Genomic DNA, 12806 nt, shown 5'->3' with positions numbered 1-12806 from the left:
GGGTTAGCAGTACATACACATAAAACGACCCCCTGGCATATAAAACCCAATAAATAAATCACCTGAAAGATAGGGATTGGCTATAGAGGGCCAAGTCCCCAGGTTTACATTCTTATCTCACATTAACACTGTCCCCCTCTTAGGCTGTAATTAGTGTGTTAATGCAAGCCCCCTTGACACAACACACTGATAAATGACACGAGAATAAGGAATAGGTACTGAAACATCTTTATGTCTGTAATGCACAGCAGTCTTAGTCCTCATGCCTGATCTTCACATTCCAGGTCAGGAGCTGATTAGGTTGCTATCAAGGCCTTTATGCTACATTATATTTTTCTAGCTCACACATTCACCCACATGTGCACATGCACACACACGTATTCGCCCAATATGAAAACCATTGATACTCTTGAAATATTCATTCCATTAGTTTTACCCTCATAATTAATAAGCTTCTGCCATATGTATGAATGGTCAAGAATAAAAGTAGGTTCAAAGGTGATCTAATAAGAGTGACAAGGTATTTTAGAAATCATCAGAATTGTGCCTATTAGCACCGATAGAAAGATGAATACCAAACTTGCTAAGATAAAGATGGCAGGCTACTTCAAGATCACTAATTGCGATTCTTTCATTTTGCAGGTAAGAGAACTAAAACCAGGAAGGTTTGGTGGTTTAAATTATAATTTGAGGAGGAAGCCTATATGTTGGAAACTAAACTTCCTGATACATGAGTTTCTTACGGTGAATCAAAAATGAGGTAGGTGAGTCACCAAAGAGGGTCCCTCACTCTTGGATCCTTGATTGAATATGTAACCATTCCCTACCAGCTAACTCTGGAACTTATCTGAATATCCAAAGGCTGCTTCAGAAAGCACACATAATTTCCTATAATACAATAGGACTTGTGAATATAGGGATGTGTTCTGATCAGTTGTTCTCAATACCAGGGAACAGGTTTTATGTTTGTGCAGATTACCTGACCTAAGTTCAACACAGTCAGCCCTCCCCTCCATATCCATGGGTCTCATTCATATCTGCAGAGTCCAGGAACATCGAATCGAAAATATTTAGAAAAAATACCAGGAATTTCAAAAAAGCAAAACTTGAATTTCCTGTGCACAGGCAACTATTTACATAGCATTTACATTGTATGTACAACTATTTGCATAGCATTCACATTGTATTAGGTCTTGTAAGTAATCTAGAGATGATTTAAAGTATACAGGAGGATGTGTATGGGTTAAGGTTATATGCTAATACTACACCACTTTATTTAAGGGACTTGAGCATCTGCAGATTTTGGTACCCATGGGGGTCTTGGAACCAATCCCCGTGGATACTAAGGGGTAACTGTAGAAGCAAGGGGTTAACTGCTTAGCAAGAGGAAGAACTTGAGGTGAATTGCTTACCTCTCTGAGGCTCAGTTTCTTTTCCTGTAAATTCATGGTAAGAATGGTGCCTACCCTGAAGGATAGTTGGTAAAGATTAAATGAGGTAAGCTAAAGCATTTAGTTCAGTACCTGACTGCAATATTATAATTTATAAGAAATACATATTTGGTCATTCAGATGACCAAAATACACTTTTCATATGTATTCAGTCTTCATCCACAGTTCCTGGCTCACAGCTTTCAAAACTACCAGAATTTCCAGTGATGAGATGATAAAGATATCTTTTGTTATGTTAATGAAATGACTTTCTGTAAGCACCTTAGGATTGGGGAGGGTGGGGGTGGTTGGCTAGTTGCCAGTGGAGCCAAGCTGGTGGTTAAAGGTTGGGACTTTCAGTCCCGCCCCCCAACCTCCTGGGAGGGTAGAGGGGCTAGAAGTTGAATCAGTCACAAATGGCCAATGAGTTAATCAATCATGCTTATGTAATGAAGCCTCCAAAAGACCCCTGAAGGACGGGATCTGGATGGGGAAATCTTCTGGGTTGGGGAACACGTGGAGACTTGGGGAGAGTGATTAGCCTGGAAAGGGCATGGAAGTTCCCTGCACTTTCCTCATATCTTGCCCTATGTATCTCCTCTACATGGCCCAAGTGACTCAAACATTCCCTGCCTCACTGTCAGCATCTTCCAAATGCAAAAACAGCTGTACCTATCTCAGGAGAATTAAATGCGAGACCTTTAGGAGAGTGTCAGGCATATTCAAAGAACTAAAAAAAGTGAATTATTATTACTAATATTATTATTATTATGAGTAAAGAAGACACTATTGTCATTCTTGTAAAAGCACAGAGGTCTCCTTTCTTGGGTTTATTTTTTCTAAGAAGATTGAATTGACAGAAGTGAACACCCAAAGATGCCCATCCAAGTATGCTGAGATAGTGGTCCATGTCAAGAGATTATATAATAATTGGTTCAAGGAAAGAGATATACAATAAAACCTTGACTATCTAAGTCACAGGACCCTCCTCCCACCCAAATTATTCAGGACGCCAAATTTTCCCAGTAGCTGAGATTTAACCCTTTAATCATCTTTTCAAACTTTAAAAAAATCAGAATGCTGCTAAAATTGACCCGAAGAATCCAAGAGGGTCTTGCTTTGTTTTACCTGTGAGCTAATTGTTCACAAGGGCCTTTCATTCTTTATTAAAAACAGAGGTTTGGGCTTCCCTGGTGGTGCAGTGGTTAAGAATCTGCCTGCCAATGCAGGGAACACGGGTTCAAGCCCTGATCCGGGAAGATCCCACATGCTGCGGAACAACTAAGCCCGTGCGCCACAACTACTGAGCCTGCGCTCTGGAGCCCTCGATCCACAACTACTGAAGCCCGCATGCCACAACTACTGAAGCCCCTAGAGCCCGTGCTCCACAACAAAGAGAAGCCACTGCAATGAGAAACCCACGCACTGCAACGAAGAGTAGCCCCCGCTCACCGCAACTAGAGAAAGCTCGCGCGCAGCAATGAAGACCCAATGCAGCCAAAAATAAATAAAATAAAATAATAAATAAATAAATTTATATTAAAAAAAAAGAGGTTCAAAGCAGTTGGCTTTATTCTGTTAGTTATCACTTATAAAGAAGCCCAAAAGACTTTGCTGCCTATCCCTACTTGCTCACGATAAGTCTAGGACTTGAAACCAGGAATTAAATGGACAGTGGAAGCACATTTAAAATTTTTGACCTGGGGAAGCTAATTCCTCTTTGGTAGTCATCGCCCGTACTGCAAAAACAAGTGTCTGCCCAGGTCCATGTTCCTGAAGCTGTCAGACACACCTGTGCACTTTTATAAGTCTTGCCTGCTCTTCATAAAAAAAGAGTTCCCTGTATGGCAATTTCAATTTTTAAAAAGTGCTCATTTCGCTTGGATGTCGTGGGCTGATGATTTCTTCCTCCTTGTTTGAGCTGTGCAGACAGCAGACCCTGCCTATCTCCTCCCCCTTCCCTTCTCTGACAACATCAAATGACAAAGGTGCAAAGCAAATAAATGTTAAGTAAAACACTGACACCGGTTCAGTTTAATGCTTTGCTCTGTCAACCTGCTCTACTGCTTAGCAAGCATGGTGGCTCACCCCAGCTCATTTTCATTTTAATGTGCCACACAGAAAAGCCGCCTAAATATATACCCTCGGTTCTGAAGCATATAATCTGTAAACTACAGGAACAGGCAGATCATTTCCATTAGTTTCCTATGTAGCAAAAACCACAATTTGCACCCAAAACATGTAATTATATTCAAATTCTGAAAGACTGCCTGGGAAATAGTTGAAATTCATAGTTGGGGGAGAAGTCACTCAGGAGTATACACCATTATGTTTTAATGTGGGGGGTGGCTGACAGGAATATTTCAAAACAGTAACAAAGGGAGGGTGTGGACAGTATCTCAGAAAAGGTGCCTTTCAGGTTTCTGGAGGTTTTATGTTCATACAGCCACTCAACAGCTGGTGAGCAAAGGGTGGGAACTGGGGCAGGGAACGTGTCTTTGAACAACAACTGGGCTGTGTCTTCAGATGGGAAATAGAGACAGGTGAATACACAAGTCATCTCCCCTCTGCTTTCTGGCCGGTGAGGCCCAACCAGGACAGGAAATGTCTCCCTGCATGGGAACCAACCTGAATATGAGCACTTTCTCACACTAGGGTCTCCCGTTGAGGAGACCTTCAGAACACCCAAGAATCCTACTCTTAGCGCAAAGCCAGACGCCTACCAGAAGAATACATATGAAACATTAATTTCACAGAAGGCCAGGAAAATCCAATGCTGGCAGAATCCATTCCTACAGGACTTAATCTGGTTAAGGGGAGATCAACCTGAAGCAAAAGGTCTTGGAGGAATGAGAAGTCGGCATTCGTGCTGTAGAGTAAAAGGGTGATGGACGTAGCGTCATACTGCCCGGGTTCCCAGCTGATTCTGATACTGATTGGATGGCCTTGTCTAAGTCCCCACTTTGGCCATCTGGAACATCAGAGGATCAGATAATCCCTAAGCTCGCTGTGTTTGTTGTCTGTTTCTTGAGATGACGGTCTGTCAGGGAGAACAAAAAGACCAAGAGCTTTGTGGTCAGAACCAGGTTTGGAGCCTGGCTCTACCCCTACGCTACTTTGATCAAGTCACTTAAGCTCTCTGAGTCTCACTGTTTTTATTTATGAAACGGCGGTAACCTTATTAAGGTCAAGGATTGTGAGGATGAAATGAAATTATATACGTAAAGCATTGGAAGAGTGCCTGGTACACAGGAGGTGTGCGTTATATGTTGGCGTATGATCCCGGCAAGTCTTTCTCAAAACTCTAACTGTAAGTAGAAATAAACCACCTGCTCTGTATAAACTCAGTTGCTATTCTGCCCCGCTGCCCTGATATGGCCAAACACAGCAGAGCATTTTAAACACAATGCAGAGCTCCTTTCTAGTATTAAAAAGGTGTGTTTAAATGAAAGCTGCATTCTTTGTGTCTCTGTGTGACTGTGGTGAAGTTGGATTGTGGGCTTTATAACATCACAGTGTGTCCCTCTTGTACATTATGCTGCTTCTGGTGGAGGAGAGAAGAGAAAATCTGGCTGTGGCTGTGGCTTTGGCATAAGTTATTATCATAGTCAAGAAAACAGACCTACAAAATACCGGCAGACCTGCGGAACTCAGACAGGTTGAAGATACACAGTGGTGTCTTTAAAGACGTACAGATTGGAGAATCATGCCATCCTAGTGCTAAGAAAGGAAAAGAGGGAGCCGCTGTAGTTCATAAAGGAAGTCCCTGGTAGAGCAGGGACGCCAGGCCTGGAATGGCAGCCGGTCTCAATAGAGAGCCATAGAGTGTGGTATTAGAGTTTGTCTGCAGAGCATGGGGCTGTAGTGAGACAGAATTAGCCTGTGTGCACATCAAGGTAGAGACTCAGTCACAAGAGATAAACCGAGAGGAAAGCAAACACAAATTTTAACTACAGTTACTGGTGTTGTTTTCTCCATATATGTAAATAGGATTTTTCCTGAGGAGGTCCCATCTTATCAATTTTGTAAACTGCTGCCACTGTCACGGAAGGTTTTATTTTCCCACAGTGAAAGTTTGAGTTCAACAGAGATGCACTGAACAGTACCTTTTTACTTTACAATGACTGGGTCCTGGCGGGGGGAGGAGGAGGAGGAGTGTTATGGGCTGAACTGTGTGCCCACAAAATTCATGTGTTGAAGCCTAGACCCCCAGAACTTCAGAATATAACTATATTTGGAGATAGGGCCTTTAAAGAGGTGACTAGGTTAAAATGGGACCTTTGAGTGAAACTTAATCCAATCTGACCAGTGTCTTTATTGGAAGAGGAAATTCCAACATACAAGGAAACATCGGGGATGCATGAACACAGAGGAAAGACCCCTTGAAGACACAGCAAGAAGGTGGCCACCTGCAAGCCAAGGAGAGAGGACTCAGAAGAAACCAAATCTGCCACCACTGTGATCTTGGACTTCTAGCCTCCAGATCTGTGAGAAAATAAATTTCTGTTGTTGAAGCTACCCAGTCTGTTTTTTGTTTTGTTTTGTTTTGTTTTTAATGGCAGCCCTAACAAACTAATACCAGGAAGGGAAGTATGATTAAGTTCAAGTTTTATCTTGAGAGATCTGCCTCCCTCCCAAATCACACAGAGTCCTAGCAAAGTAAGCTTTCAGAGATCTGATAAATTCATTCATTAAAATGTAAAATAAAATATGTTATGTCTTCCAGATTCAAAATCAGACAATAAAACAATAAAGGTCTTACTACTAAATTCCAGCCATCAGCCAGTTTGGTGAAGGGTTTTGTTTTGTTATGTTTTTCCTGAAAGGAATTGTTCCAATTCTCTCATCTCTTCTCCCTGTGATATGGCAGGCCTCACCTCCAACCACCAACCCCCGCACAATGATCCATGTTGAAAGTCCTGAAGAAATTTACACTGGGATAGTATAATCTTCCTACGGTGGCCTTTCAAGAACAAGTTAATCTCCAGACCCACCACTTGCCAGCAAATTTTAGAGAAGCCAAACAATGCATCTAGAGGAGACAGAGAAAAAGAAACCAATTTAATTAATTCATCAGCAAGGCCAAAGACATATAAATCTTATCATTTTATCTGTCAACCAACACTCTGAATTATTCAGCAATCTGAATCCCAAGAAGGAAGGGAGAGAGAAAGTAGTTAGAAAGCAGCTGGCTGAGCAAAAGAAAGTGCTCAATAGATCAGAGCAAAACAAGCCCCGTGGCTGGAAAAACTTCAGAGGCGGGTCTCTGTGACAATGAATGAGAAGCATAATTTCTTAAAGAAAGACTCCAGGCTCATGGGCCACAAGGGGGACTACCACCGCTGTCTTTGCTAAGATGACTCAAAGAGGATTTATGTTGTCCCACCTACACACACACACACACACACACACACACAGGTTTCTGAGCAAGAGACTTTCCTCTAAATACATTGTGGTATATTCCCTTGTAAAATTGAGTTTTAGGTTTTCAACTAGGTACCCCCAAACGCCTAAAGAGACAGGAAGGTCTGCTATTTTATGGAAAATAAAATATAAGGAACATACTAAACCTAGGCTCTATAGAGAAAACTTTTTCTAAACTATAAGTATTAAAATATTTTTAAGTAGATGTGCATTGGATTTCTTAAAGGTGGGAGAGAGGAAAGCAAATATACGAAACTCTCCTATGAAACTGAAGGTTGGTAAACAAATGTATTTTAGTATTTATATGTCCCATACCACTAAATTATCCAGGAGCTTCAATAAGCATGATATATAAGTATGAAAATAAAGTTGAGGATGAAAAATACCTGTAGGGTTATTTTGAATAACAGAACAATGTGAATCTGCATTTCACAAGGGATATTTATATTTTATATTAATTAATTTGGTTGGGTATCTGGATCCTCGTCCCATCCCTCAAATTTAAAAAATTTTTAAAAGCACTTATCTTTCATAGATGATCCAAATACTTCTGAAATTATCCTGTGCTGAACAATGCAATGTCTTATTTAGTTTTCTATCCTTAGCAGGTTACACACAGCCTGGCACATAGTAAATACCCAATAAATGTTAGTTCAATAGAAGAGAGCATGAAAGAAAGCAGGGAGCCTGAAGGAAGGGACTGAGCAATGGGGAAAAGCTTACTAGACTCCAATTGAGAAGAGAGTTAATTGTATCTGAAGACACAACCTTAACCTGAGACTATTTTGGATACCCCGGGCAGGTGTGGCCTTAGTCTCCCCAACTTATAAAGGAGCTCAGCCTGCTCTAGGCTGCCCTGGGATCAAGATTTTAGGCAAATCTATACATAATCAATTTTTTAAAGATCAGAACCAAGCATGGGTAGAAGAACAGCTGTTTGGAGAACTTCTCTTTCTTCCATCTGTTTTAGTGTGAGTCTCACCACAGGGCAGGATGTTTTAGAAGGAGGGGTGGCAAAAACTCATTAACTGGCAGCTCTGAGGACCTCCGGCTTCTCAGGAAATGCGCAAAGTGAACAAGGGTAGACAAAACAAGCAAAGGAAAAAATCTCTCTTGAGTCCAGAGAAGGTTCTTGAACTCAAGGCTCTAGTTTTCATTTTATACCAGAATGAAGGGCATTTACTTCCTCACAGACAGTACAGATTGCTCCTTTTAACTCTGGAATAGGGTTGGCAGAAAACTATTAGTAACAACCATTAGTCTCATGGTGCTATGCCTCCTACCACCTCCATCTAAAAGATTTTTTAAAACAATTGCTGTTAGCTAAGCCTTTGTCTTGGACTAGGGGAAAGCAAGTGTACTCTAAGTAAGAATTAGAGGAGCATTAACAAAGCACCGAGGGGTCTCCTGGTCCTTTCAGGGAGAAAAGGGCACAGCTTAGATAAGGGATTGAAGCCAGAGTTTGGGGTATCTTGTTGCTTGCTGCTTCTCTTGATTTCAAGCTCAAAAACATTAATTAAATATGCAAGGAGCCTGCTTAATATAGATGCATTCAGTCTCTAAGCCCAGATCAGTGGGATGGGACTTCAGGATTGAAAGAGGATACTGAAAAGTTGATTTCATGAGCTTTCTTGTCTCAGTCATGCCAGATCCTGAAGTTCACTGCATTCTCAGCTCTGCTCATCTGAGGGCCTTTTCTAGGGTCTCTAGTCATTTATTTACTTTGTTCTCCTTTTCCATCGTACTGAATCTTATCAGATGTAGGTTAATGTGAAAGAAGACGGAACCAGTTAAGAAGATTTAGAGGGTACTGAGCAACTGATCAATGAAGAAATGAACAGAGAAGAGTTGTTTTTAACCTGTGCTGGCTCAACCCCTTTTGCCCCTTTAGCTGAGAGAGAGAGAGAGAAAAACAGAGAAACAGAGAGAGAGAGACACACACAGAGAGAGACACACACACACAGAGAGAGAGAGAGAGAGAGAGAGAGAGAGAGAGAGAGAGAGAGAGAGAGCAAGTGCCAGAGAGAAAGAAAGAGATTGACAGACCTAGGAATCCCCGGTAAGTATTGCAAATTCCATCACTTAACTAGTAGCTGCTTTTAACTGTTCACATCCCGAACAGAAAACATGGAGACCTCGCCAGCCTATAACCTCTAACTAATACATAATCTTCATCTCCCTGCTGATCATTTACACTAATTAGCAAAACTTAGCTAATTATCGCTGAGCGTTTCTGTGTGTAATTATGGCTATTAGGAATAGTGTGTCTGGCTTCCTCCGTCTCCCACTCCCCTCTTTTTCTTTCCCACTCTTCACAATCCCACCCCCCACTCCCAGTCCCTCTCCTCCTTAGGAGCTAACAGTTTCCATTTCCATGAAATTGCTTTTGCATTTTTGGTGGTTGTGGTTCTTTCCTCTCCTAGGGTGGTTTTTTTTTTGTTTGTTTTTTTGAAAGCTTACACCCCACCTAGCAGGAGTCACAGAGAAATACAACAACCAGATCAAGATCAAGCATTCCCTCCTTCCCACCACCCGCCTCCACCCACCTTACAAGCTCTGAGCTGCTTGACAACTCCATCAAATAAAATGTAAAGAGACAGTCAGAAAGAGCCAGAGTACGTGCTGGCATTTTCTCAATGTGCTTCCACTTAACACTACACAGTGCACAGAGCAGAAACCCAGGGCTAGGAGGCAGTGGGAAGAACTGACATTCCAAATGCGGTCTGTACGCTATAGGCCTTCAAAATACAAGCCAGGGCAGGGGACCTCCCTCGAGTGTGGTTTGCTCTCGCTGCCCCCCAGAGGGCTGCTCCCGCAGTTGGGTTCTGTGATCCGCATTCTCCTCACCATCAGGGTGGAGTGCATAGTAAACAAATAACGAAGCTCCCTTCTTCAGGACAGTTTACTACAGCAGGTGCCTACCTCGGTGGCAGACATCACCCTTTCAGAGGCAGCCTGCTCAAAGCTGAATATAATTTTAAGAGCCATAGAGCTCTTCCTTCAATCGCTATGCAAGGAGGGTCATTTAGAGCAAAACATATTGTACTTATATTGTGTGAACAAGCCCACCCGTGCTACCTTTAACTGAAATAACATTTCCATAAATGGTGGAACTGAAGTGGCAATAATTTACACTTGGTTAAATTTTAAATGGACTTTGCCTTATCTTATACATTGCTTCCTCTTGGGTAGTTAGCAATATTAGGTGTACAGTTTTCATGATAGCTGCTCTCTCCTTCTGACATGTGGACAAACATAAAGCGGCCCAAATGAACAATAATGACCACCAGTTATTAAAGATTACACTCAGCTACTTTCCCCCACTCCCCCGACCTTTACCACACAGGCCACTTTATAGCAGTTCAATCAACTTCAGGCTGAAGACCTAAGGATTCCTGCTGTCTGCTATTTTCCCACGACTAGCTCTCAAACAAGATCAGAGAGAAGAAGGGTGAGAGCAAGGTGAATGAATGAATTCTCAAAAGTGCAGCACTGGGGACTTATCTGACTAAGTTTTCTGCCATCATGGGGGGTGAAGGAGGCAGAAGGTTGCAAAGGGGAGAATGTGGTGCTTGTGAAGCTATGAATAAGGGAGCCAAGGAGAGGAGGACCCATTAGAGAATATGGGGAGACTGGGGCAGAAAACTCTAGCCTTTTAGGGAGAAACTGGACATTTTCTTCCCTCATGCACATGCGATGCTTTTCATTATTTTAGATTCAATTTTTAAAATTCTCTTCCCACCCTTAACATTACCTGAAAGGCAAGTGGGTTAAGGAATTGCTATGCCCCATTAAAAGGATAAAGAGCAGAGAGACCCACCGTGCCCTCCTCGAAGGGAAACAGGGGAGCGATAGATAGAAATAGGCACTGAGTGATGCTTGCTGCCATGGAAATGGTGCTCGTGCTGAGAGTGAGACCCCGGCGAGGAAGAAGAGGAGGAGGAGGAGGAGGAGGAGGAGGAGGCTACATTAGAGGAACTCCACACAGAGCTGATGATACATCCCCAGAAGAGGGACCAGATCCCAAGCGTCCAGGCCGGCCGGCGAGGAGGGCTCCGTCTCGCGTGGATTCTCAGGTGCATGGTCAACACACAGGACCACCACAGATGGGCAGTTTGAATTCCAGCCAGTGAGCAATAATGAAGTTCATGATGCCCAGGGGCCCATCATAGCAGGAGAAAGACTTGCCCAAATTTTGGAAAGAGGGAAGGCATAAGCGTTTTCAAGACAGATGATGAAAAAACAAACAAACAAACAAACAAAAAAACAACTACTACTTAAAAAATAAAAGGATATAAGGCAAAAGCTCCCCTTTCCTGGAGCTGAAATTTAGGATGTCAAAGTCCACCCAGGTATAGCAGCCCTCCTAGGGAGGCCCGGGATGCCACACATGTCAGGGGAGGCCAGGCGCAGCTCCTGATCTCTGGGCACCTCAGGCCGGATGACTTAACGGCACACTCCGGGAAGCCACACAGAGGAAAGGTGGAAACGAAGGAAGAGGAGGAGGCAGCAGGAGACCCAAGTAGGTTCAGGTTAGTTTATCCCAACATCCAAGCAGTTTGAGCTTTTTTTTTTTTTTTTTTCGTTTTCCACTCCCATGCGCTGCAATGCAGAACTGCCCGGCAAAGGGGGGCTGCCGGTGGGAGAGTTCCTCGCGGGTTCCTCGCAGTGTCGGTGTACGGGCGCTGTTAGCCCTGCGCTTTCTGCAAGAGCTCCACGGAGCAGCCGCCTGCGTCCTGGGTTTCCCAACTGGATGAAAAGCAGCAGCAGCAGCCGGAGGAAGAGAACAAGAAGGACCGGAGAGAGAGAAGAAGAGGAGAAGGAAGCCGGCGCCGAGCAGCCACCCAAACCAACGTGGCACGGGGCGCGGAGAGGTGGGTGGGCGAGCAGGGAAGGCGCGAGAGGAGGTGCCCGGCAGGCGGCAGAGGTGGCCAAGAGGGGGGCGGGCGCCTGCAAAGTGCGCGGAACCGGGAGGTACAGGTGAAGTGAAGCGAGGAGTTGGGGGGCCACATTCACAAATGGGCAAGTCATATGCAAATAGCGCACTCCCGAGAGCAAATCAGTGCCGCCCGAGCGCTCTGCCGAGGGGCTGGCTGGCTGCGAGGAAGGAGGGGCCCGAGCGACCCGGAATCCCTGCCCTCCCCATTCAAGTACACACTCGCTCGCTCGTCTACCCCCGCGCGAGCCTCCCGCACACCCCGCTCCTCTCCAGGGAAATGAGCACGCGCGCGCGCCTGTGTGAGGCGGGCAGACGGACCCTGCGCCTTTTGATCACCCTGTCTCTCCTCTCCCAGGCGCAGTAAAGCCAAACTCGGGCAACTGGGGAAGAAAAACTGCAGGCGGCGGCTAAGGCTAAAGTAGTCCCAGATAGAAATAAAAATAACCCCCTTGAGTAGCAGAAGCGCCGGGACGTCTGCACACGGTGGTGCCGCAGGTGCTCCCCCTGAGCTGGTGGTCAGCACCGCGCGGCCACTCTCCCGGGTGGGCCTCTCTGGGGGTTCAGATGCCCAGGGCCCACCCGAGGGGCGAATGGCGGGAACGCGTCTTGGTTCTCAAAGGGGAAGGCAGAGAGGTGGACTGGGAACTCTGGAGGGTGAGAGGTTTGATGGCTGGAGGCCCTTCCGTCCCTGGTAAACGGGATGCTCTTGGAATTCAGGGCCCAGGGGTTAGCGCCCGTGCTGGCTGACCTGGTCAGAGAACTTCAGGAGAGGTGAGGGCTGCATCTGCTGGCCTGTCCTGGACTGGCCTTAGACGTGCTGCCCCAGGTGGGTGAAGCCTTCGGGCCTCCAGGACTCTGGGCACTAAAGAGAGTGCGGCTTTTACATCCAGGCTGAACCTGCAGGGGAGAGCGGGAGTGGCAGGAAGAAGCTTGGCGCACCTGTTGTGGCCATCTGTTACTCCAGGAGGAAGCTGACCCAGGGCTCTGCCAGGGAATGGTAACATTCTGGATGA

General features: G+C 44.8%; 1 protein-coding gene across 13 annotated transcripts in view; it reads right to left on the bottom strand.

Moving 5' to 3' along the window:
- NRXN3 (neurexin 3) overlaps positions 1–12806 on the bottom strand; it is a 1648091-nt gene that overhangs the window by 575470 nt on the left and 1059815 nt on the right. For 3 of the 13 annotated variants that reach the window (XM_057543500.1, XM_057543501.1, XM_057543503.1), the window contains exon 1: positions 10675–10941. The exons of the other annotated variants lie outside the window; for them this stretch is intronic. In XM_057543500.1, the coding sequence (XP_057399483.1) occupies positions 10675–10936 (262 nt within the window). In that variant the 5' untranslated portion in view covers positions 10937–10941. Of the gene's footprint in view, positions 1–10674; positions 10942–12806 lie in introns of those variants that run through there. 13 annotated transcript variants of the gene reach the window in all.

The sequence above is a fragment of the Balaenoptera acutorostrata genome, chromosome 3 (assembly GCF_949987535.1).
Source record: "Balaenoptera acutorostrata chromosome 3, mBalAcu1.1, whole genome shotgun sequence".
Lineage (NCBI taxonomy): Eukaryota > Metazoa > Chordata > Mammalia > Artiodactyla > Balaenopteridae > Balaenoptera > Balaenoptera acutorostrata.
Note: the sequence above shows the minus strand (reverse complement) of the source record. Positions and strands in the feature narration are given on the sequence as shown.